This window comes from Bactrocera tryoni, chromosome 5, assembly GCF_016617805.1.
Source record: "Bactrocera tryoni isolate S06 chromosome 5, CSIRO_BtryS06_freeze2, whole genome shotgun sequence".
Taxonomy (NCBI): Eukaryota; Metazoa; Arthropoda; class Insecta; order Diptera; family Tephritidae; genus Bactrocera; species Bactrocera tryoni.
Window position 1 is genome coordinate 35,509,198 of NC_052503.1, and position 27,412 is coordinate 35,536,609.

The window sequence follows — 27,412 nt, forward strand, 5'->3', positions numbered from 1 at the left end:
TTGTTTTTCTTGTTGTCTTTTGCAGTTTTCAATGAGCTCACGTTTCAATGCTGGGTTATATAAACTTCTATAAATGCGTCCCCGAAGAACTAAGGTGGGATTTGTTGATGTTAATGGCAAGACTTTACATATTCATGGAATTCGATGCAAAATAAAAATGCCAATATAGCAGTGTTAAAATTAAAAGAAACCAAATAAACAACAAAAACAACTAAAACTTGCAATTCCATAACTATTTGGAATAAATCATTTGTTAACAAAACACCAAATTAACCAACGGTATTCGTCGATAATTTAAAGTGTGCTTTCGCGGTTTTGAAAGGTATGAGCTATGTGTACAGGCGGTTAAGAACAGTTTGCAGTTGTGAAGTCGTAAAACAGAAAAGCGCGTAAGAAAGCACACAAAAACTTTTAAATAATAATTTGTTTCTTTTTAATCAAATATACATACAAGGTGTAACCACTCAAAAACGACTGATTAACTGATAATGTATAGAACAGCATTGTAAAATAATATTAAAAATTAAATTAACAAATCGTTATCCAACACTGCCTTTTTACAGAGAAACGAATAACAAAACCAATCTTCGGCGCGTTAAAAAATTTAATATTTAATAATTAATAAGGTGAGTACAATATGCATTATTTTTCCAATCGATATCTTTTCATAAGTATTACTCGAATTGACTGAAAGCAACAACTTTTGGGTTTTGGAGTGAAAGTGACTTGGTAGGAAAAAATTCTCAAAATCAAAAATCTCTCATGCACTTATGTGTGAATGTACATGCCCTCCAAAAGGGTATTTTTTTGTCGTGCAGTTTTGAAAGAGTTCGTCCTTTTGACATCTGTTACTTGATTTACACTCAGCTTGGCTTGCCATTTTATAATAAATGGACTTACTCCGGAACAAACTTTGGTGCCTGAGCCCAAAACAAGATGTCCACCGATCCCGATTTTCACATGAAATTTTTGTTGAAAAAATGTGCATGGTGTTATTGTATTTGTAACGGTTATTTAGTTCCCTGTTAGGATGATAAGGTTCAGATAAGTTGTCATCGAGGTCATCCAGGAGTAGGCTCAGGAAACGTGCTGTTTCGCCTGGTCGGTCCATAGGGAGAGGAAATTAGATTTGTAGACTTAGCTAGGTATGCAAAGAGGTGGTTAGTGTCATGCGGGGATTCGTGCATGCTGAACATATATTTGATAAGTTGGTGTCGAGTCGGGATAAGTAGGAATTTAACCTGCTACAGTAACCAGAACGTAGCTGCTCTCACTCTCGTTTCTCGTGGCAACTCGAGCTCGTCGTCTGGTGGTTTGGCTCCAAGTATGCCATTCTCTGAGGGGAATAAAGGTGTTTATGGCGGTCAGTACATGTCTGAGGTTAGTAGCGTCCGCAGTCTGGTCGGCGTATTGTCTTATGTCATCGACGTAGTTGAAAAAGAACCTCTTGATGCTCGTAGGAGGCGGTTCTGCTTCAAGCAGGTGACGAAAACACCCCAACAGAAACTGCCTAGAGAGGAGTTCATTATGATTCTTAAATAGGAGCATACGATGCTCACTGTGCAGATGTTCGATAGAAGACATCTGGTAATCGTCCGAAGTGCATTTTTCTGACATGTCTGAAGCTCTTCGTTTGAGTTTCACAGCATTCAAGTCATAATGAAGCCGATCATAATATTGAAGTCATTGGGGAACGCTATAGAGCCATGATTAATGACTTTTTTGTGCCTAAGTTGGTGGAAGTTGATGTGAACGACCTTTAGTTTATTGAGGGAAAATTTTGGTGAGGCTTGGCCTCCAAGATCGTTAAATTTGACACCGCTTGACAATATTTGTGAAGTTATTTGATGTCACTTTTGTATGCAGATAAGCCCGAGACAATTGACGTCTCCCTTAAAAGCCTTAAACCCTTAAAGCCTCAATTTTCTATCTATCTATCTAACGCTAAACCCTTATCTTTAAAATAAACCTAAAATCTTGGTCATAACATTAAATTATATGCATTTTAGTTTTTTTCTTCATTAGCATTTCTCATCGTTCTTATGTTCGACTGAGTATTAAGGCCTTCACATTGAGGCGCCCAGCTACTCTTACATAACACTTGCTATGTTTTCATGTAATTGCTGTACGAGTATTGTGTTCAAAGATAAGGCGAAATGAACCTTTCAAAGCAATGCCATCGCTATTGACATGCGCATTGGGGATTTTCAAGTGCAAGCTAAGGTTCAAACCGCGATTGCCTTTGCTTTAGTTGTTATAGTATTAATATTTGCTGTGGCAACTCGCCTTGAATGTCAAAATGTTAAAAAAACCGTATGAAATTCTAAAATTTGTAGCTAATAAAATAATATTAAATAATTTATGCAGCTTTGGAAAATTTATGAGAAAAGCCTTGAAGAGTAGCACTCAAGTTATTCTTAACATGCTCTTCTGTTCGCTTTTCTACAATGTTTTACCGCTACAAACATACATAATATGTATGCACATGCATATGTATTTAGACAAGTTTTTGTGTGTATCTTCTGCATGGGCCTGGCTGCGGCTGAAAGGGAAATGTTTGATTTCGCTATTCAAACAGCCCGAGCACACTCTTCGCTTTTCCCGATTCACTTCCATTTCACATTTTCCTTATTCACCATTGTTATGACAAGTTTTCCTTCGACAAGATTCGTTTTTCCATCCGAGCTGGAGTGTATTGTACGGCAGTAGAAAGATCGGTTCATAGAAAATACATGCATCAAAACTGGAAATTGTGAATTTTCCAATAGCTAAATGACTAAACTGTATTACAAGAGTTTGTAGGTAAAGCACACAAAAACATATACATACATACATATAAAGCTATGTAAGTGCTTATGCACATACTTGGTTATGTTTGGCCAACGATTGAGTAACAAAACGAAAACTAGTTCCCGCCGGCAAATTGGCAACCAAATGCCAAACATAAACAGCGACGAGCAAAAACAACAAATTAGAAATGTGACCATAGTCGCGGTCGCCACTGCCATAACTTCGTGACAAATATTATTGCCAACCTTGACGAAATCAGTCTTTTCCGAATGGGGTTTTCCAGAGAAAGTATTACTTATAAACCCTTCCACGATGAAAATGTCGTTAATAAAATATGTAACCCCATCGAGATTGTTCTTTTGCATAGCCAAAGTTATTAATATATTATCAGATATAACCAATATATAACCATTTTATAACCAAAACTCAAATTTTGTTTCCATATGAGTGGTTTCTGTTATATCGTTTTTCATTCGCCTGTCAATTTATGAAAAGTGATGTTTCGTTATTTTGCATTTTATGTGACGATATATGTATGTATGTACTATATAAATGATCAGCGGGGCGAGCAGATTCGTTTAAGACATGTCCGTCTGTCTATACCCTAAATTTTCGATATATTGGGTAGTCGATAAAGTATTTTCGTATTTAGTTTTCGATTTACTGGGTAGTCGAAAAAGTATTTTCGTATTTTGTCAATAGATGTCGTTGCAGTCGTATATCTTCAGTGCTACCAATCACATTGTGTCATACCATATGGACCTGAAATACTGCTCCCGTTATTTTCCCACCAAGAAGCTGCTTATTTGTTGGAACCATCGATATCGAACCATTATAACAATAGCTGCCATACAAAGTGATCCTTCAAAATCCTATTCTTGTGTGGATAGCTTTTTTATTTACCAAGATCTCTTATCAAACACAGATTGGCACAGATTATTACCCAAAGTATTTCTATAATATCCAAAGAAATAGTTGAGATCGGACCGCTTTAGAATATAGCTGTTAAGTTAGTTAAGGAAAGTTTACTAAAAAAATCGCTGAGGCATACGAATGGACCTTCGTCGTTTATGGTGATGATATGGTATGGGTTGTATTGAATTTTATACGTTATTTATACGATTTAAAAATAGTCGTGAGTATTTAAATTGTGACCAAAGAACAGGTCGTCAAGAAGCTAGTAATCGTGCTAAAAATAAAAAATCCGTGAAATTATTATTATCGATGCAAATTTTACTAAAGATTATCGACTGATGTATTAAATAGGAATAAAAATAGTAGTTGAGAAATTTTAACAAGGAGATTTGGGTAAAAGAAAGATTAGTGCACGTTTTGCTTTACACAAATGAAACGAACCCATACCCTTGGAAGTTTTAGCAGAATAAACGGGTTTCTCTCATGAACCATCCAATGTGATTCGCCTAATCTGGATCCACTTCAATACTTTCTATTCTAAAACTGAAAACCGACATGAAAGGCGCATTTAATGGTGATATCCCAGCGATTCAACCAGCCGTAACCGAGGTGTTGAAGCACTTAACTAACTATAAACCTCAAAAATAATCCATGCCTTCGATCGTTCCAAACATTGTATTGAGCCAAGGGCACCTATTAATGATAAATTTTGAAGACTACTTAAGAAAATTTAACATTTCGAAGAAGGTATGTCCTTTTCACTTGTCACTCCCAGCTAGGTCTATCTTTCAGTGAGTGGTAGGAGTTCTAAGTAAAACTTGTACTATAGGGATTTACGAAGTAAGATAAAAGTTCTTATCAGATGACAGCTAAGTTGAAATCATTTCAACCCTTATTCCTCGCATGTTTTGCTTTTATCATATCAGACCAGACAAAAACACCTTGGATCTCATACCTTTAGACATCCAGGTGAAATAGAAGAAATAAAAATGAAAAACCTAAGTATATTTATGATATATCCAGGGCCGATAGCGCATAATCATGGTTTTTTCCTATGACTTCACAAAGAAGGGTACATGACAGTCTAAGTGTGATCCCTCGTCTCGACCTCGTAGGGAACAGTAATCTCACCTAACTTTACCTAATCTATGTGCAAGAAAATAAGCTGTTCATTTGACGGGATCCGCCGATATCATACAAACTGACGAGATATCTTCACAAACATGGATAATTTCCCAAGACAATGCTACAATCTGCGAACAAATTTTTCAATCGGAACCCTATAGCTTATGGTAGTTTTACAACTGATCGTTCCAAATCAAGTCTTTGTATAGAAAACTTTTGTCTTTTAAGAGATATCTTCACGAAATTTTGCTTACATTGTTGTCAAAGACAAGGGTACAATCTCCAAAGAAATTGTTCAGATCGAACTACTATATCATATAGCTGCCATACAAACTGATCGATCAAAGTACAGTCCTTGCAAGGAAAACTTTTGTATTTGACGAGATATCTTGACAAAATTTGGCAAGAATTATTTTTCAAGGGAAATGTACAATCTCGAAAGAAATTGTTCAGATCGGGCTGCTATAGCATTTAGCTTCAATATAGTCTTGACTAGAAATCATGGAAATGGAAGAACGTTTCTGCCTGTTGTTCACTGTCTCCAGCAATTAATCTTTGAATAATTAGTGATTAAAAGCACAAAAAAAGCACAGCTAGTTTGGCGAGTGCTAGTTTCAAAAAACTCATATACCAGTATATTCTGAATATCATTCTATAACGTTTTAAACTTTATTTCCAGACTCTACTTGTAGGTTTATACGCACAAACAAATGCACTTACATTGGTGTGAACAATTTGAGCGTCCTCTCTATGTTATTATTATTTAACTCCAAAAACTTTTTCTACTACAAAAAAAAAAAATTGTGTAATCGCCATAAATGTGGTATAAAGTAAGTAATAAGTATTTCACAATATGTTGGCAACATTATCACATTGTCGGTGTGCAGCCCGTTGGCAGACAAACTGCAATGCAATGGAGAAGAAGACTGGTATTGCTTTATGCCCACTTGTTGTTGTTGTTGCATTTTCAACTGCAACTGATTAGTGTCGCTATGTGTGCTGCATAATGCATGTACATATGTACCATACATACATACGTATGTTTGTATGTATGGGTTTGCGCTGCGCTGGTGGCAGTGGCATTAGATACTTGCTAGACAACTACTACTACGCTTCACTGGTAGTCAGTCGTTCCATTATTACTGCAGCGCATGCGTTTTGGGTAGAAAAACCACTCACAGCACCACCCGCCGCCATAGCCCGCATGGCTCAACGCTCATCGCTCATACAATATGCAGCTGGTCGCCGAAAGTAGTTGCACATTTCGCTTTTCGCTATCGTCAGCTTCGTGCACGCCACCACCGCCGCCATCACCTTCGCGTTTGCCACCGCCAGCGAGTCGTCGTTGTTGTCGTCATCGTCGACGGGTGCGCTGCATTTTGTTGCACATCGCCAACAACAAGTTTGCCACAATGTGCAAAAATAAACACAGCCGACGCTTGCTCGTTCGATCGGCATTGCTGTTCGTATATTAATGCTGTTGTTGTTGTTTCTAATGCTAGTAATATTTGTTTGGCGTTTTTGTTGTTCACTCTTTCTTTTTGCATATCCATGTGCTGTCACTGTATGAGTGTGTTGCGTATACATATGTGTGTGTGTGTGTGTGTATGTAGCTTTTGCATTTTGCTTTTCATTGTTGCGCTTTATTGTTATTGTTGCTGCGCTGTTGTTCCTAATGCAATTTAGCTATGACTATGCATGCTGAGTGGTGTGCAATTGCCTAGCCTACAACAACAACAACAACAACAACAACAACAACAACAACAACAACAGCAGCAACAACTAGCCAGGCAACTCACTCTCGGCTCGCTTCGTTTCGGCTGAGCTCAGCTCAGCTCAGCGCACCAACTCACGTAGTTCAATGTTAACGAACTGCAGCAACAAACCGACTTTCACTTATAATGAATTTGGCTCAGCCGCATTCGCCTGTGCAATGGCTCCGTTGCATTATTTGCAATGACCCCCCCTCTCGGCCCGAACCCACTTCCACCACATACACGAGTACGTGGAGCGTACGACCGGAGTGCCTCGCATTAACTTGCATTGTATGTTGCCGACTAAGCGACTAAGTGGAGTTAGCAATAGAAATAGCAGCGGCGACGGCAACAGCAGCAGCCGCAGCAACAACAGCAGCACACCAGTAATAGCAACAACAATAATAAACATATCGCAACTGGTTGTTTTTATTTTCCATAGTTCAATAACATGTTATGTAAAGTGTTTTCCTCGGTTTATCTGGTTTTTGATGTTGCAGTTGAGGTTTTTCTTTCAACGACGCTGCGCTTCGCTGTCGGCAACATTTTGCGGCAGTGGCAAGGCTGTTCATTGCTCGTTGGTGTGAACAATCGTTCGTACACACAAACGCATACATGTAGCTGTGTGTTTTCGTCTGTGTAAGCGCGCTGCATTGCGCGCTACTCGGTTTTATGGCATGTAATCTATGCAGGGCAGTTGTAATTTCATTTCGGAGTTATTGAACTCTAAGATTCCGGAAGAAAGGGGCTTCGAATTACACTGGTCGACACAACTCAATTTTTTCACTTTTATTGCTTTATACAACTTTTTTTCTATTATTTTTATTTCTCTCGTTTTCTCATTGCTAGATATCTGCATAATTTTTGTTGCTTTTTGAATGCACAGTTATTTATTTGTAATTTCCACGAGTTCGCAAACAAAGCTTCGCATCCTAATCAATCATTACCGCTTCTCATCAAGCTGGGTTAACGCTATTGTTGGCACTTTTTGCTTTTCTACGTTCATCTGCACAGGTTGACGCCAGCGTGTCCGCACGTAATTTGCCCGGGAGGGTGCGCATCGAGGAAGGGTGCGATTTTAACTAGGTTTTATAGAAATGAGTTTGATTTATATTTGCATGAACATAACTGTATTTACCTTTATTTCGACCAAAAGCAATTACATACATACATAATAGTGCATACATACACACTAGCACATTTGTACATACATAAATACCTATGTACATACACGTGTGATGTGTATGTATGTATTTATATGTGCAGACGTCGTCACGTATTAACACTTTCGTTGAGAATTCCCAAGCATTAATTTAATTATGAATTTACGAGGCGCAATGACTAAACACACTTACATACACACACACATACATACATATATTGGTGGCTTCGTTCCCTCGCAGCAGCTAATTACTTAACTGTGAAATATGATTATGCCCGCATTTGCATTTTAATCATTTCAATTATTATGATTATTGTAAATACAATTATAAGTTGTTCATGTGGACAAACGGCAATTGTTTGCATTGTTTTCAAAAGCCTTACAAGGAAGCTGGCCAACTGAAGTTAAAATACTCACTACTTTCGTATGCAAAAACATTTCGTTTCGTTAGGTCTGTGTATTCACCTATCAGATATCCTTTAACAAAAAGTGTGTTCTAAACAAAACGAACATTAACTTCGGTTGCACCGAAGCCATCTTCACATATACAAAAGACTCCATACAAGCACTATATTTTGATCGATTTGTTCTTATAGCAGCTATTTAGTATACTATAGTAGCCTGATATTGTAGCTTTAGGGATGTTGTAGCCTTGCCTTGAGCAGCAATCCGTGGTAAATTTTGTAAAAATATCTTACAAACACTTGATTCTGATCGTACCGTGTGTATGGCAGCTATGTACTACTGTGTTTAAATTGAAAGGTGAATTTTGTCCATTTCATCTCTTTGAAAGTAATCCTCTCGCGCTGCAATACATTTATGCCAACGAATTTTCTACTCATCATAGCACTTGGACAAATCCTCCATCGTGATAGAAATCAGAGCCTTCTTCCATTCAGCTTTTATATGCTCAATTGAGTCAAAACGGTGTCCTCGGCGTGGTCATGTGAATTTGCTGAATGGCCAGAAGTTACACGAAGGTAAATCAGGCGAATGCGGTAGTTGCGGCTCGATATTAGTTGAAAATGTGGCGAAATTATCACGAATAACCAATGATGAGATGGTGCTTTATCGCACTTCTTTGTTCAATAAATTCAGACATAGTAAAAAGCGAAGAATTCACTTTTAGAGTCTCACAAAACGACGCGTATCTCAAATACTAATGAATATTTTAATATGAAATTTAGCATAGATAGCACTTACAGTACTACCAACTTACAGAAAAAAAATTTGCCGATTCGAAAAACTCGCGATGTATAAATCAAAAATTCACCTTTCAATTTGATCACAGTAGTATATGCTTTAGTGATCCGACATCGACGGTATCGACAAATGGCCTGCTTTTTGGAGAGAAAATGACATGTGCAATGTTTCAGAGCGATATCTAAAAAACTGAGGGAAAAGTTCTCGTATATTCAAAACATATATATAAACGGACAGACGGACATGGTAAAATCATCTCTGTTGATCATCATATACTATACCTACATACATATATTTCATAGTGTGTCCGATGTTTCCTTTCGTCTGTTATAAGCTTCGTTATTCATTATTCAACTATGACTGGGTTACAACCATAACTAAAGTGTTATCCATTTCAAGGTTCCCTACTTTTTTAAATAAAAAACATAAAAACTCCAAATTTAAGGGCGAATGTTTATTATTATCCGAAAAAACATTCTTTGGAAATTATTTTTTGAAGATTATCTCTTTCAAATGTTGGCTACGGCTACCTCTCATATGTTCCATCCGTTGAGTCCAATTTTCGATGAGTCGTTGGACCATTTCGAGTGGTAACTGGCGAATTACAAGCGTGATGTTTTGCTCCAAGGCCTAAATCGAAACGGGATTGCTTGCATTGATTTTAGACTTTACATGTCCACACAGAAAATAGTCTAAGTGTCTATCTTGGTAGCCAATCGACAGGTCCAAAACGTTAAATTATCTACTAACCGAAGTGTTCTCTCAATAAATCTATTGATTGATGCGATGTGTGGCAAGTGGCAACGTCTTGTTAAAACCCAATGTCGCCGAGATCACGAGCTTCAATTCCAGGCATCAAATAGTCGGTTATCATGGCGCGATAATGGTCGCCATTGACGGTTACGTTCTTACCATTATCATTTTTGAAGAAAAATGGACCGATGATTCCACTGGCCTACAAGAACACCAAACCGTTGTATTTACTAGATGAAATGGCAGCTCTGGAATCCCTTCAGGTTGCTCTTCGTCCCAAACTTGACAATTTAGCATTTTTACATACTTACTTACCAGAAATGGGCTTCATCGCTAAACAAAATTTTTCTCGAAAACGACGGTTCTCGTGGATCTTTTCAAGAGCCCATAGAGTCAAGCTATGTCGTTTGAGAAAGTCGAGCGGCTTCAGTTGTTACACAGGGTATACTTTGTACGCTTTCAATATAAGATCTCAAGGTAAAATGTACCACGTAGTTCTATACGTAAGTCCGAAATATTTTTATTAAAATCGACATAATCAACTCAAATGAGATACATGCGCCATAAGCCAACCATAAGGCTCGATTTAATCCAAGTTGCTATGTTAGTCAGCTACGGCTGCTATAATTTCTGCACTGCGACCTGGACGATGATGAAGAGAAGATGAAGTATATGAGAGCTACCTAAAGTATTAACCCGATTTTATCCATTTTAAGATATATCCATACATATACTGTTATTATACGCTATTTGTATTTCACTACGATTTATCTTACATCTATTGACCGATATACACGGTTTAAAGTCAAATACCTCTATAATTTTTAGGTATATGTAGGCTAAGGAAAGTATTAATCCGTCTTAAGTCAGGCCTACTAATATCAAGAAAAGATTTTCTACTATTTTCATCACAGGTTCTCCAATATTTTCGATAAAACCATAAAGGTTGTGGTTCACATTAAGTTTTTATATGTTACAAGTAAGCCATAATTTTATTTCAACCACAGAAAATCGGTGATATTAAAAAATTTTGGTCCGATTTCGACAATTGTTGGAAGTGTTAACGCTCTCGCAACATGTTGCTAAAGTAGAATAGTTTTATTATCTGACCGTTCTTTATAACATCTTAAGCTAATTGCAAATAAGCTTCGAGTTAAAGAGACTTTGAGTTTTGGAGGGAATTTGTAATAAAATTTTACCAATTCCAGAGTTTGAGTTATGTAGAAATCTGAGTTATAGAAGTTCGAGTTGTGGAAGTTTAACTGCATATAAATACGTCATATATATTTAAGTAAGTCCAAGTAAGCACAAGTCTCCTTCTTCAAGCATTGGACCATATTTTTCCCTCTGATCATAACCCATAATTGAAATTTAGCCAGAAAAAATAGTTGATACTTCGAGTGCCAAAAAAATTAAAAATAAATACATTAATTATATGAGTTCTTATAAGCTTTGATCAGGAACTACACAAGTCTCCTTCTTCAATCTAAGAGCGCGTTGTTATGAGCTAAACACGGAAAGAAGTGCAGTCCTAGAACGAATTATATAGTCTTCAAAATTAATTGAGATGAAAACTGAAAGCTCCGAATGTCCCGTCTACTATACGGGTTTAAGCGCGGAGAAATCTTCTTCCAAAACCTGCTGTTATTATATATAATGATATATATCGATTCTCTAATCACATTCACACTTTGTCGGTTATAAGAAAGCTCAGCAAGATTCGGCACACATACAAGTATTTGCAAAGAATTAGTTACATGAACTATTCACTCGCTATGATTACGCTTCAAAATTAACCTCTAACAGATTTTTTTTTTAAGTTTTTATTGTATGAAAACTGGGCAACATATTCGGTTTTTTTCGAAAGGTCGCTCTTATTTCCAAATGATTGGTTATTTTAAAGGGTCCTATTCATATTCGTCTTCGTAGACACCGATTAAGCGGTTATACCCGAGTTTACAACAGTGCGCCAGTCATCCTTATTTTTTGCTGTTTGGTACTAATTGGAGATTCCAAGGGTAGCCAGGTCCTGGTCTTTCCAACGCGTACCGGCACTGTGTCGAAAACTCTAAGAGCTGAAGTCTTATTGGGCGACATAAATATACATATCTCGTACAGCTCATCGTTCCATCGATTGTGGTATTCGCCGTTGCCAATGCGCAAAAGACCATAAATCTTTCGCGGAACCTTTCTCTGGAAAACTCGTAACGAGACTCATCAGATGTTGCCATCATCCATGGTTTTGCACCACATGGCATATACATATGTATGAGTGACCTATAGAGTTTGGTTTTTGTTTGTCGAGAGCGGACTTTGCTTCTCAATTGCCTACTAAGTTCGAAGTAGCATCTATTGACAAAAGTGATTCTGCGTTGGATTTCGAGACTGACATTGTTGTTGGTGTTAATGCTGGTTCCAAAATAGACGAAATTTTCTACTACTTCGAATTTATGACTGTCAACAGTGACGTGACTGCGTTTGCTGACAGCAGATATTTTGCCTTGACCTCGTTCACTACCAGACCCATTTGCTACGCTTCTTTGTCCAACCTGGAGAAATCAGAACTAACAGCGCGGTTCTTCTGGCCAATAGTATCGATGTCGGTTTATTACCATTCTAATATCGCTATACTAACAGTTAACAGCCAAACAATTATGGGGCGAATATAAAAAAATTAGAAAGCCGCAAAAATATCCTCAAATAGATAGGCCATAATATTTGGCGAAAAGATAAAAAATTGTGTTTGTTGCATATAAGGCACTCAGCCGAATGCTCCTTAACTACGCAGTTAAATATCGTAGACTCTTCTCCAAGCAGTTTCTGCTGTAATTCTTTCACTAAACACATGAAATCTTATGATCATCTCCAGCATCACTTTTTGAATTAATCCTTGTCTATAGTACGGAGTTTCGTCAGCATACAGTTCCGGCAGAAGTCAATACATATTTCAATATTAAACACATTGGAAATTCGCATGAAGTTAAAGTATTTGTAATATTTCTAGTCAACTGAAAATTTCCCAAGCTGAATACTCTTTTCCTCACGTTTCAGTTTTTGCACTAAAAACCAAAATTCAACATAAAGAAGCACTTAATTATACTCAATTTAAACCTTGCCCATAAAAATTTATTTTTTTTTTCTATAAATTATTGAGATGTTTAATTTATTCGCATTGAGAAAGGCTTGCTTATAAGTCAAATTAACATCCCTGTGCTGTATTGGCTACAACCGCGCGTACACTTATACTTGTAGTAGCTGGCAACTGAGTAGCCAATCGTGGTTTATCAGCTATTACTACATACCAACCCTTGTTTTAGTATACAGACACGTCAAATCAAGTAACTGGCCGAAGAATTTTTGTAAATTGTAAGTTGTTTATATTACTTGTAGTATAAAGATTGTAGACTAGTGCAGAAGCCTTTGAAAATGGTAAAAAGTGAAATACATATCGTCACCTGAAATGCAAAATAACGTATCATCAAAAAATTCGAAATTGAGTGTCTTATTGATTACGATTCACTACTTCAAATTAAATACATAATATTACATATGTCCAACATTTTCAGGTTCTGCGATCAGATATAAACCAATTTTAACCAATATTAAAATTTTTTTTCACTCAGTTTCCATTTTATTTCGTGTTTCATTCATTCCACTGTAAATTTCCAAAAATGTTGTTACGTTATTTTGCATTTCAGGTGAAATTTAGTAGATAGAAACCCATTGAAAACGAAATATAAACTAACAAATCTCAAAGTTAAAATAATTTACGAGCGATCTGGGGTCGAAAAGAGGAGGGCCGGGACTTGGTTGGATTTTTATGGTTTAAAAACGGTTTATTTCGATTTCAGCAAATATACAAGTCTTATGTCAAAGAATTATTTAGCAAAGTTAAAGGTAAAGAAAATATCTTCAACTTTTGTATTAACACCTTTTCACATAACCCCAAAATTTATGTCAAAAATTCAAATAACCAATTTTTGGTTTTTTTGTTCATCTTGTACAAAAAAAGTTAATCGAAATTTGTTGTAAACTTACCTTGGGGACACACAACATGTCGTATTTGTTATTTAAAATATTAAGACGGAAACCTTATTTCAACTTAAAATTGGAAGAAAACCCTAGAAATTAGAGTTAAAATATTAGTTTTTATTATTTTTTCTCACGATAAAACTTTTTCTAAAAAGTCAGTGGAATTTCTGTATTTGAAATATGTACTTTCTGTTGAGATACAACAATATATGGATATGACTATGGAAAACTTTCTCAGAAAATGCAAAAAAGTCATCATTAAACAATTCAAAGCTACTACTTTATTTCATCTACGTATTATTTCGTAGTATAAGCTGTTTGACTCGTAGTTTTTCCGAAAGTCGAGATAAACTCTTTTTAACCGTTAAAAACTGAATTACCCGCCTTCCCTTCCTTTTCCCGACCTCATATCGCCGGTAAATTATTTTTCCATTATTGTTTTATCACTCGTTTCCAATGGTTGTCATTCACCTACGATTTTGTTGCTTTATATTCAAAAATTAGCTACACTACGCACTTGCTACTTATTTAAGGTGGGAGCCTTCTTTAAAAGCTTAAAAAATTCGATTTTTTTTAGGAAGGAAAGAAATAATTGATTAAAGCGAAATTTCTAGGGTTTATTAAAATCATTAATAAATTTTCTGGATACGAAATCTTCGATATTCTGCCTTTGGGAAGCAATTGCCCGATGCATCTCGCATGTGCATTTGTCGAACGGCGGGCATCCTGCAAGTCGCAATTTGTGTCGGAAACAAAAAACTCAAAGAGATTCATATTTTTTAATAATTTATGTTCTAGTTAAACTCAAAAAAATTTTGAAATTTGCATTTTAAAATTCTACAATTTTCTTATAAATTGGAAAAAAGTGGTTTTTAGACCAAACAAATTTGACTTTAATGTTGTTTAAAAATATGTTCAAACTTGACTTTTCCTAGTTTAAATAGAAGATAATTTAAAGGCAAAGATAATAAACTTTGCCCCAATTCCATGCGACGTTTAGTTGTTTTTCGATCCTGCCCGCCAATTAAGGATAATCGTAAAAATGAAAAACCGAGAAATCGCGCGTCAAAGTTTTCGTTTTCTGCCCAAGCGCTCATACATACATATAGTATCTGCTAGACGCTAGGTCACTATTTCCCTTCTGTTCACATCTATAACTTTGGGAGCATCTTCTTAGATTATTTGCAAAGAGATTTAAACGATTTTTTAAGCTTCTAAAGCAGGCTCCCCTTTTAATACGCACCAAATTTGTTGTTAATTTGAATTTGAAATCTACGATATGCACAAAAGCAGGCCGTATATACAATATTAGTGCAAACAGTACTACAGCACCATCTAGCGGGATATTTTGTACTTGCCTTTCACTTGCCAATATGCGCCATCTATCGATTATTTTTGAGTGTTTTTTGCAGTTCAATTTGTTATGAATTATACTGTCATTTTTGAGATGGTCGATATTACTCGACTTACCTCTTTTATTGATTAGATTGTAAAATAAAATATTTGCACAGAGCGTATTACATAAGTGTGATTCATCAAATTTCAAAAATTTTTAGTGGCTCTTGGAGCGGTCGAGATAGCCGAAAACAGGTTTTCGCACAGCTGTCAGACAAACATCGCCATAAACTACTATGGGCAAATAATAGTAAGAGTTTTTAATAAAAAAGGAATAAAGGAATTGGTGCTTGAGAATCGACGGTTAACAGTCAGAGATCTCATTGACATCGCTTGAATATCGGAGGTATTTGTGAAATCCATTTTGACAGCTTATTGGGGCATAAGAAAAGTGCAAACACGATTGGTTTTAAAATCACTTAATTTTTTCGAAAATCAGCGTCGCATTAAAGTCTGTGAAATAATGCTTTCTGACTACCAGAATGTCATGAAACGTATTATTATCAGCAATGAGTTTTGGAACTATGCTTACGACCCGAAAACAGACGATCAATCGGCCGAATTTAGGTGAAAAAGCAGTTCAAAACTTTACTTTGAAGAGGGCAACATAGATTTTGAAGAATAAATTGATCATAGTAGTATGCTTCTTATATCAAGTCGTCATAATTGTAATATTCCACAAAGTTAACTGTAAAACAAGAAAGTCCGTTAACTTTGGTTTCACCCAAACTATAATACCCCTCACAAAAGCAAAAATTACATACAATAACTTGATTTTGATTTGTCAGCTTGTATGGCAGATGTACATAGTATGTTATAGTTGTCCGATATCGATAGTTCCAGCAAATGAGGAGCTTCTTGTAAAGATGTGTGGAAATTTTAGATCAAACACATCGCGTTGAAAGTTTTAAAATGCTCATTCTAGGTCACTATGAAAAACATGACAAAAAACTTGTAAGATTAGTTATAATTTTAAGCAAACGTATTTACAAAGTTTTGTTCTCCTATATTCAGTGAATGCCTTTAAAAATCAATCACACTAATTTTGTCTTCCGTATTTCTCTTTTCAGACAAACCGACGTTTCGATATCACCAATCACTGTTTGGAAGCCCTGTTCTTATAAACATTCGGTAAATTTAAGTATTTGCAAAGGAAAAAAATAAAATCAAAAACACAAAAATTATAGAAACTCCAAAGCCGTGATATTAGATATTTTCGATTTTTACTATAACATATATATACACCGTATACAATTTATCGGAAACTATATTCGTCCAAAATTTTTAATAGTTATACATTATACACTGCGAAATTACGGACTATTTGTACAAAGAAAATATTAAATTAAGAACGTAATTTAGTGATTAGCCTGATAAATAATATAAATTCCGTCGTAAGTAAAGTGCCTCCAATTTCTACAAAAGGAAAACAAATAAAAATTAAAAATTAAAATAAAAAAGTAGTTAAACATAAACTAAGAACTGTTAATATAATAATTAAGTGCTTTAGTGAACACAGAGAGAGAAGATAAAAGTAAAATAAAATTACCTTAAAGTGCAATAACGTAAAATAATTTAACGCTGAAACGAACCGTCACTGCCTTACCAGCCGAATCGGTAGAAAAGCGATACCGTTCAGCGCAGCTCTCTCTTACCGACTGACAGAATACTTTTCACGAGCGTGGCACACAAACACACGCTGGCACTGGCGGAAGTTTGCAGTGGCTCTGCCTTATCGGCGATGCCATTTATCGATGACGCACTACTCTGGTGTCCGGATAATGATGGCCGTATGGTTGGTGGCTTAGATATCGCTCCATGCATGCAAGTGCGTATACTACGCCTCAAAGTAGACTATACATATTCCATACTTTTAGATTGTCGATAACAATGTTCGATTGATAAAATTAACGCGCTTTCTTTCTTACTGCGCTTTAGGAGGAAGCCGCCACTGGCAGCAACAATGAGAATGGCAACGAATCTACACAACTCGATGAACGCAACACGGAACTCAACTCACTTGAACCGCTCTGCACTGAGTCTTCCGATGAACTATTCCGCCAATTGTCTGAAAGCAATTTCGAAATCGAGAGCTTACTGTCGGACCTGGCCACAGTTGAGGTTAAAGTAAATAGCAATTTTATTGAATTGAATTTGAAATTAGTCTAACGTGTTTATTACACATACCCCGAAACCCTCTTTTTATTTCAAAATACTTCTTCCTTTCTTTGCAATATTCTATTGAAGGAGGAGAACAACAACAGCATTGGCGAACAAGTAGTGGCCGATAGTTTCGTATCGTCGTTGGAGGCCTCAGCTGTTGTTGCCAACGGTGTACTTAGCCCTGCTTGCGCTAATACAAATGGTTCGGCGGGTGGTGGAGATGTGGGCATAACGATAGAGGGTGCTGCCGAGTCCACATTATTAGCGTTAACTTCACACTGCGAATCGCTTACTGCGAAACCGTTAAGCCAAAGTCAAAAACCAACAGCGAATGCGCATATTGGGCGCCGGGAGGACCTAAGAGGCAGTAATTCTTATGTAAGCAGCAGCAGCAGCAGCAATGAGAATGTGACGCATGCGCATGAGGCGAATGCGCGACGCTTCTTAATTGCATCCAATCCGTTGCTTGCCGAAAAATTACTGGCCAAAAGCATTATCAACACAGACAGTAACAACAGTGCGCCGCTGAAAACGGCCGAGTTCGATGGTAAGTGCAAGAATTCTTTTTAATGAGTTTCTGAAAACGATTACGTAGTCGGCAGTAAGGTTAGAGAGTGCTCTGACTTTTAGCTGAAATTAGTGAACAAGAAAATTTTTGCTCTGGTTGCAACCATGCCCAAACCATAGATTTCGGTTGGATTACCGCCTCAAAAATAAAAAAAACAAAAACGATAACCAGATTTTTGTCAATTTTACACAAATTTTAACTTTCATATATGTTTGGCACCGCAGGAGTGCTTAATCCAGCTAGAAGGAAATGGTTTCAAGACCAAAATAGTGCGCTTTTCAGTGTAGTAACTTTGTTGTTGTAATATCTTATAATTATATGTCGTTAGCTGTTTGCGATGCGCATTTGAGAGTGACAGGCAGCACTTGTGGTTCCAGCCTGCGCTAAAAAGTGCTTTGACGCATGCGCAAAGGTTTTACGACTCCGTCTTGGTGGAGAAATTCCTTTTTTTCGTATGTTAAACATTTTTGTAACTCCTTAGCTTTGTTTTCTATAAACTATTATAATTGATTTTAACTCTTAATTGTTTTAAATCAAAGAATAAATAGAAATTCGTATTTTCATTTGCCATTTAAGCCATTCGCATTAGTAAAATATATTTAAAATATGCAAAACTGAATTTGGCAGCATTAACGATACCGGTTATACTTCTTTAACGATAAGGTATCCGCAACTTAATTTACAATTTTATTTAACTGAAGATTCTAGATTCCATTCGAGTTAAACTTAAACACACTAAGGTCACACTGAGCCAGTGGTATCCTTCGTTTAATTTCATTTTATAACCCGAACAGAGGATATGAAGTTTTTCCTGAGTTGTGCAACATCAGAAGAAAGCAACGAAGACCTTATATAATGTATATACCTACTACTGTGAGCAAAACGGAGTAAGACGGAGTAATTTTAAACTTCTTAATTTATTCTTCACAATCTATGCCGTCTGCCTCAATATAATCTCCCTTGACCACAGCACACTTGTGTTTGTTTGTTTACTACAACCCTCGCGATAGTTGTTAAAGCCAATTTCCGAAAATAGCCGTCAATGTCTTCAATTGACTCAAAAAAGTTACCCCGGAGCGGTTGTTCGTGCTTGCTGAATAGGAATGCGGCACGATATCGTTTGAAAATTTGGAGAAAAAATTACGAAGAATCAGTGCTTGTCGGCCATTATTCCGACCTCTTTGTACGAATAGCTTCGCGCAAATGATGCATAACACTCAAATAGTCAATGTACTACATTTACTCGAAATCGGTTGGTCGGTTCCTGAGATATGTGATTTTATCAGAGGACGGTGCCACGCCCATTATCCTTTTTTTACCCCAATTTCCATAAAGCCTTACCATGCCAGCTAAATTTTGATGCTTCTGGAGTATTTGGTGATTGATTTAACATCCCATTTCAAGAAATTTTATACTGTCGGTGGAAGTTCTGGTAATATTTAGGCTTGGTGAATTTAGTTGTTGTAGCTTTAGTGATTTGAGAGATATATACATATATTAAACTTATTAGAGGGCGGGAGCACTCCCATTTTTTTAATTTTTTCCCCCGATGCCCCTTTCTTCTCCAATCTCCTGTGCCAAATTACAGTTCCATATCTTAATTAAGTGATTAGTTATGGCTTTTTATAGACTTTCGATTAATGGCGATTTGTGGGCGTGGCAGTAATCCGATTACGCACTTTATCTATCTATGAACTCGTAATTTTTTTTGTACTAAGGAACCCACATACCAAATTTCATCCAGATATCTCAATTTTTACTCAAGTTACAGCTTGCATGGACAGACGGAGGGACGGATGAATGAACGAACAGACAGACAGGCACTCGGATTTCAACTTGTCTCCTCATCTTGATCATTTGGCCGGTCGGAAAGTTTTCGAACTTCGGTAATCGAAGAAAATTGTCAATATAACTTTGATTTTTGACCTGCTTTGACGTGGTTTTTTCGGCTTTAACGCATCGTAAAAATCGCCGAATAATCTTAACTTAACTTAAAAAAATCAAGTTCTTGTAAGGATCTGCTATATTTGTGTAATCTATTGCGGAGCAAAGTTTGATTATTAGAACAAGTTCAGTTGAGCTTAAGGGATCGTCTTAGTGTGAAATTTTCGAAAAATCGACTTTTTTGTGTTGCAGTAATCAACATTCTCTCATTTGAATTCGAATTTCAAATTATTACGGTCACTACAGCGTTTCTTGTTGAAAGAGAACGGAGTAGGGAACATAGCGACTCCAATATTTAAATGCGTTTTTCTCAGAGTGCTGTTTTTCCAAACAGTTTCCACTCTCAAGGGAAGAGTTTTGACGATATTTATAATAGTTCTGATTTGGAGAGAATATTTTTAACGTCATTCTCTATCGCGCTATGGAAGCTTTTACTTTATTTTTGACATCTTCCTATCACTTTCTACGAAAAACTGTCGAAAAAAAGGCCAAATTCGATACTTTTTGTTCAAACTGCCGCCATTTTGTCAAATTAAAAAAAAATAGCTTCCATAACACGATAGCGACTTTCATACAGATTAATAATCTTTTTGAAATTTTTGTTTCACATCCAAATTGCGGCCGCAATCGTGAACATCGCACAGGACCTTTTTTTAACGTATCATTTCAACAATTTTTTTTTTTACTATTATACACCCAATTAATAAACATAAAAAATAATTTTGCATTCGTAATGAATGTATTTATTTATAAAAAAAATTTATTGATTAGTTAATTCCAGCATTATAAAAAAAATTGCGAAAATCAGTGATTTTTCGAAGGGTCACACTGAGACGACCCCTTAATATGCTTTCGATTACAAATTACTCATACGCACTCGTGTTTCGACGTTAACAATATTTAGCATTCATCACACTTTGACTCTAATTTGAGTCAAATTTCAATGTAAATCCCAGAGTTTGGAACAGTGTTATGAGTAAACCTTAAAAAATAATAACTCAACCAGCAAAAAACCAAAAATTTTGTAACTGTTAAAATTGGTGACAGGCTTGTTATTTGCATTTGCCGAGATCTCCTGTCAAAGTTCGCTATTTTCGCTGCTTTTACCGATTCCTAGTTTCGCGCTTACATACATATGTATATACATATATACATGCATATGTACGCGCTGCTGACCTTGAATAAAATCTGAGTTTGTTAAACCATGGCCAGACGTATGTAAGTTCATGAAACTCTGTCTGGGGTACCACTTTACCACACCGTTTTCGGCGTTTCCTTTTCCTAAAGCAAATGTCACATACACATACATATACATACATATACTAAAGTGTATTTGTAGGTGAGAGCAATTTTAGCGAGCCTGGAAACCTAACACAATACAAGTATTGTATTGCAGTTCGCACATACATACATAAGACAGACCTAGGGATATGATATGGTTTTTTTGTGTAGGAGCAGGCGGAACAAGATGCCACTACCTTGAAACTGCGGATAACAGCACATTATATATAAATGCGCTAAGCGTTAGAGACATGGCGGATGACGAGGCCGACGATGAAGAAGAAGAAGCAGGCGTCACAGCGCCTACTGCGAACCACACTGACTATCCCACACTAACTGTCCCCAATCCAGACAAGTCAAAGAACAAATAAGACGACTGTGACGACTAGCGACAAGCCGAGACGCACCAGACATCGAATTCGTGCGGAGTATAGTACATAAATGTACTTACATACCTACATATGTATGTATGCGCGAAAGTGGCTGACGTGCTTAGTTTAGCGTCTTGGTGGGTTTATATCCGTTTTATTTTGGTGGGTTTTGGTGGCGCCGGCGTACCTTTTGCCAACATCCTTATAGACTTGAAAACCAAAAAAAAAAAAATGTGCTTGTTGGCTGACGCGGTGGCCGGCGGGCTGGGCGGACGCTTTCTATTGATGTCTACTCGGATATTTGTCTGCGAGTGCTAACAATGTCAGGTCAATAAATTCTCAGCGTGAGCATGAACGTTCAAGGTCAAAAGGATATTGCCTCTTTCCGTGTATGTTCACAACCGAACCGCCAGACGGGTGTGCAACTTTTCGCCACCAACGAACACAAATGTGTAATGCAACAAAATGAGCGAAAATTCGAGAGCAACAACAAACAACAACAACCGTTATATTACCCAGTTGTGAATAAAATGTTATTTTCCGCACTCATTTCACTTTCACTCGCTTCTACTGGCATAGACTTTTTCGGTTCAATCACACATATAAAGTGGGTCCATCATGGGGTGCGTGTTCGTTAGTGAAAATGGGCCGTCTGCGCTCTTTTGATTGGCAGCGAAAATTGGTTGTTGTCTGTTGTTTGTTGCCTAAAATGAGTTCACTGAAACAAGCTGTTCCGTAGCGGATGGGTATGACTTCTTGGGGAGCCGAACAGGCAGTGATGATGAATTTCTTCATGGCAGCATTTTCTTCAGTGATTTGGCTGCTGCCTCAGCTGTCATCCTGTTAGATGGTGCAGCACAGTGCAGCTGTGTCGTCTGAGGCTGCGTCTCGGTTTGCGCCTAACCACTTTACAAGACTCAGCAGACCCTCTTCTGCTATACGCCTATGATTTCGCAATCGTTCTCCTGCCTTTTTGATTATACATACATACATAACGGTGTGTTGGTATGCATCGTGTACCCTACCTAATCATCCACATTTACGACGTCTTTTTCAATGTGTGCGTGTCTGTCGGTGTGTCTTTTTATGATTTGGTGTGCGTGCCGTCAACGCTGGTGTGGGTGTGTCAGACGGCAAAACCTAAAAATGAAATTGTGTCCTTTTTATATACTTAGACACGACGACGATGACGCGATGACGCGACGACGCTTGTCGGTTTGTCGTTATTGTGGGCCGTTTACCCGATGTGCGTATACCACCCCCACGCTGCCACAAATAACCACCATTTGTTATATGCCGTTATGTAGTTTGTGCGCGTGTAAACGTCTGTCTGGGCTACGTTTTGTTCGAATTTTCGGGCGGTTGTTTAAGTATAGGATTTTCTGCGTAAAATAAAAATGAGGAATCATTGGGCGACTGCCTTGGAGTTTTCCGTAGGCAAGGCGTCGCTTAACCTTGAACTTGAAATTTTGTATTTGAGTCAACAAAACACAAAAACAACACACACGATTGCCGTACAAGTGTGTGTGTTTAGTAATACATATTTGCATGTGTTTGAGGTGTAAGTGCTCAGACTGTCGTATAACTGTTTATATGAGTATACTTGTATTGTACTTGTGCTAACAAATCGATGTCTGTGTTCTTCGAACGCCGCGCATGCTGGCGTACATTGGCACCAGCTGGGCGGTGGCCGACAAATTTGGCCTACTCGGAGTAGGGTTGATGTTGCTGAACCTTTGAGCCTTCATAATATGTAAATTGTAAAGCAAACCTCATATTATGCACACAAGGAAGATTTTCTGTATTGAGCATTGATTTGAGTTTGAGTTAAAGGCATTCGATTTTATTGCGCTAATATTTTAAAATAAATGGTACTTATTTGTTTAATAGACTTTTGTACTTTACCCATATACATAAGTATAATACAATAAAATAAAATAAAAAATAAATATATATACACATTAGGGTGCTTCAAAAAAAATTTTTGAATTTTTTTTCAACTCTTACCTCCTCAAATGTTAGTGATTGACAAACAAAAAATCCTCCCTCAAGCCTCCTTTCGACGCTTTTCAAGCATAAATCGGATGATACTGCTGCTCTTTCACGTTCGATATTCGTAATTCATCAATCGTCGCTGGCTTGTTCGCATAGACCATAAACTTGACATAGCCCCACAGGAAATAGCCTAACGGCGTCAAATCGCACGACTGAGGCGGTCAATTGACTGAGCCATTTCGTGAGTTAACACACGTTCACCAAACTTGGTTTTCAATAAATCGATTGTGACAGTCGCTGTGCGGCTTGTGTCGCCGTCCTGTTGCAACCACATATTGTCCAAGTCCATATCAGCCAATTAGGGCCAAAAGTATTCGGTTATCATTGAGCGGCAGCAATTCTCATTCATAGTAACCTGCCGGTCTTGATCATCACGGAAAAAGTGCGGCTCAATGACACCGCCGGCCCATAAACCGCACCAAACCATAATTTTTTCCGGATGCAATGGTGACTCATGGAGTACATGTGGATTGGTGCCAAACCAATAACGCATATTTTGCTTATTGACGAAGCCATTTAGCCAGAAATGAGCCTTATGACTGAAAATGATTTTTCTGGATCATTTTTAAGTTGTTGTTCAGCCCAATTCTCGAACATACGACGATTCTGATGGCCAAGCGGCTTTAGTTCTTGTGTCAATTTCATCTTGGAAGTATGTAGGCCAAGACCTTTTCGCAAAATTTGTCACAATGACGTCACAGAGATGCTTGAGAACGACGTGTGAGAGACTGACTTGGGTCTGCCTCAATTGATGCGCTAGCGGCGGTAATATTATCGACACTATGGACAGTCCTTTCTCTCACTGGCATGGAAACATTTTGTTCTGTGCCTGTGGATTCAAATTTTTCCACTAGACGCACAATTGTTGCTCTGACAGGACGATTATGAGCACCATAAGTTCGACGTAGCGGTCATAAAGTTGAGGCCACTGACTCCGAATTTTTGGCAGTAAATTTTAATAATTTCGACCCGTTGTTGGATCGTTTATCTTTCCATGATGTAATGGCAAACCTTACAGAAGAAAAATCAGAAGAGTGGTAAAAAATGGCGTCGTTTGTTGTGCCTATCGGTTCACTTTTGTAGAATCCGTATTGAAAAACCCTATACTAAAGGTTTTTATATCACAACTGAATTTCGTTTTGTTCCGGTTTTGGCCAAATCTCAATTTAGAAAATAATTTGCTTGTATTATTCAGCCCTCGATAAGCAACGGTAAACTTCGAGAAAATTTCTGGGAGACAATCTCTTGAAAATTAATCTGAAAACCGCTGTGGGATTTGTCGGATCAACAATCTGTTATAGGCATATCTTCTCTACAAATGTTCATATATTTAAGTACATTTGTACATATATTAGGTAGTCGAAAAAGTCTCTTCGTATTTTGCCAATAGATGTCGTTGCAGTCATATATCAAATCAGTGCTACCAATCACATTGTGTCTCACCATATAGTGTTGGAAAGGCGAGATTTTAAGCCAAAAAAATTTAATTCGGGGAAGTGGAAAAAAAAAGTTACAGCTGTTGAAAAATGAGTGAAAATAATGAAGAAATTTGCTATATTTTGAAATTTTTGTATAAAAAGGGAAGAATGCTAGACAAGCCACCAATGAAATTTAGTTTACGGAAGTTTACGGAGACGATGCTGTATCAGTTCGTGTCTCACAGCAATGGTTTGCTCGCTTCCGTTCTGGAAATTTCGAAATTTCGATTTGCACATATGAAAGTTTTACACTGATGGAATAATGCGGAAAAAGGCAAAAAGTGGTCGACCAAAATGTTACATATTTGTTTATTTATGTATTTATTAGTATAAATAGAAAAAAATAAGTTGAAGTTTGATTAGAAATACGAAAAGACTTTTTCGACTACCCAATATGTATATACATATATATATGTATACGTACACAAATAATATATAGTAATTCGAGCAAGTCAGTGTATTCACTTCGCTATATTTCTAACTTCTAACGACTATAGCTTACAACAAAACAGTGCACGGAGTGCGTTTCGAATGTAGATATGATGGAAATTTCTTACATATGTACATATGTATATACTGGTTTGTGTGCATGTGCATTTATGATGTACGTGAATAATACTAAAATAATAATATACTAATGTAGATATGTCGACTTGTGAATGCTGCTTTGTATGTGTAAGTAGTCGTCAAAGGACACACATATGTTTGTGCATGTGAAAATGTAAATTCTAACGGCTGTTCTTGAAAGCGGCTAATAACCTCCTCATCCGTGCGTACGTACGTATGTATGTTGTTGTAAGTGTCGCCAAGCGACTGTGCAATGCGAATAGGCGAAAAGGCGTATTTAGCGAATGCGAATGCTCTCGTGCAATGTTATTCTATGAAAGTTGATATTTTCAAGGGCAATTTGATTATATTTAGTTGTAAAAAAAGCGTATCAATGCTCGCATACAAATGTTTGTGCGTACATACATATGTGCAAATGCATTTATTTATTTATATTGTATGTACATATGTTTCGAAATGTTCTATGCAACGCATTTTAACGCAATAAGACCTGAAACTCAAATTATCTTTTGCCCCGATTTTCCAAAGTTTCTTCTGGAAATTAACTTTTGTTCTAAGATTGCAATAAATGGGCAAATTGTTGTAGAAGGATTTGCAGATATGATTTATTGATGAAGTTGTAAGAAAGACACAACTGTGGTGGAATTTCTTTGAAGTAATTCGGCTATGTTCAGAAAATCTGCATTAACCGTCATTACACAGTACGTACCGGTTAATTAACTGGTTAACTACCCATTAGGGGAACCAGGTATTTCCGTAAAAGTTTTTATAAGTTTCTTAAGACCCAATTGATAATTCTAACCTTCTAACTCTTGTGCACCTCTTATCGCTCATTCCTGTCCTACACAAAAGCCTTATGAATACCACAGTATGCAGGTGTTAGTTTCCGCGCTGATTCTTTGAATGTGTTGTGTGTTTTGGCAGCCATGACTTGCTGTGGCCTTCATACATATATAAGCTAATCATAACTTTGACTATTTTTACTATGCATATCATGTTCTGGATTATGTTAAATCAGTTTCGATTGTGGTTTCAACGGGCCTATCATAACTTTCCCCTGGCAATACTTCCAAATGTCGGATGTGGCTGCTCACATTTCAGCTAAGTATGAAAACTGAAAAGTTTTCCCAGTAAGCAGATTCGAGACTATGAATATGTATATACGTTTAGTTATAGTTGCTAATAGAATTATTCCAAAAATGAAAGAAGAACAAACAAGTGAGAAAGAACTAAGTTTGCATGTAACAGAACACTTCTTACTCTCGCAATTTGTTAGAATAAAAGCCTTCAGGTTGACAGGTGTTGACAAAGTTCGGGAAATGTAGAAATTTACTATATCGCTTACATTGGGGCTAGGGGAAAATTTGGACTGATTACCTTTAGAGGTTACATGGGTTTCTCGGGTAAAGAACAGAATTTTTCAACAATTTTTTTCTTATAAAAAAATTAAATATTTTATTATTTATTTTTATTATTTTGTTGCTACAAATATACACTATTAACAAAAAAATTCTGTAATTTTTGGAAAACACTATTTTAAACTCGGCCATTGCGACGCCATTTCCGGTGACACTTAGGAGAAAAGGACCTTCCGCGTTAGAAGGTTAACTCCTTACAGAATCAGTTAAAGTTAAGATAGTTAGATAGTTGTAATCGAAAAAAAAAATCCTTCGTACAAGTCTTTAAGAATTGTATCTTAAAGACCTGAGTAGTTCATATTATTCGGATACAGGTATACGGCATAAAGTCAACCGGAAGTTCGAAAATAATTTTATTAAATATATGGATGCTAGAAAAGTATTTATCAGCTTTAACCGCTTTTGGAACAAGAGCACGCTATTATAGAGAAAATTTCT

At 36.8% G+C, this 27,412-nt stretch overlaps 1 protein-coding gene across 1 annotated transcript; it reads left to right on the forward strand.

The window, feature by feature from the left end:
- The first annotated feature begins 391 nt into the window (after positions 1–391).
- Positions 392–17,306, forward strand: LOC120777960 (ecdysone-induced protein 74EF-like). The gene is made up of 3 exons (XM_040109577.1): positions 392–626; positions 16,200–16,957; positions 17,068–17,306. The coding sequence occupies exons 2-3, from the start codon at positions 16,871–16,873 to the stop codon at positions 17,296–17,298; spliced, it is 318 nt and encodes a 105-aa protein (XP_039965511.1). The 5' UTR covers positions 392–626; positions 16,200–16,870; the 3' UTR covers positions 17,299–17,306.
- Positions 17,307–27,412: the final 10,106 nt, after the last annotated feature.

Excerpts from the sequence above, each read along its gene's own strand:
- LOC120777960 (XM_040109577.1), top strand. The coding sequence starts at position 16,871 with ATGCCATTTATCGATGACGCACTACTCTGGTGTCCGGATAATGATGGC. Across the intron at positions 16,958-17,067 it reads ATATCGCTCCATGCATGCAA|GAGGAAGCCGCCACTGGCAG; the intron begins GTGCGTATACTA and ends ACTGCGCTTTAG.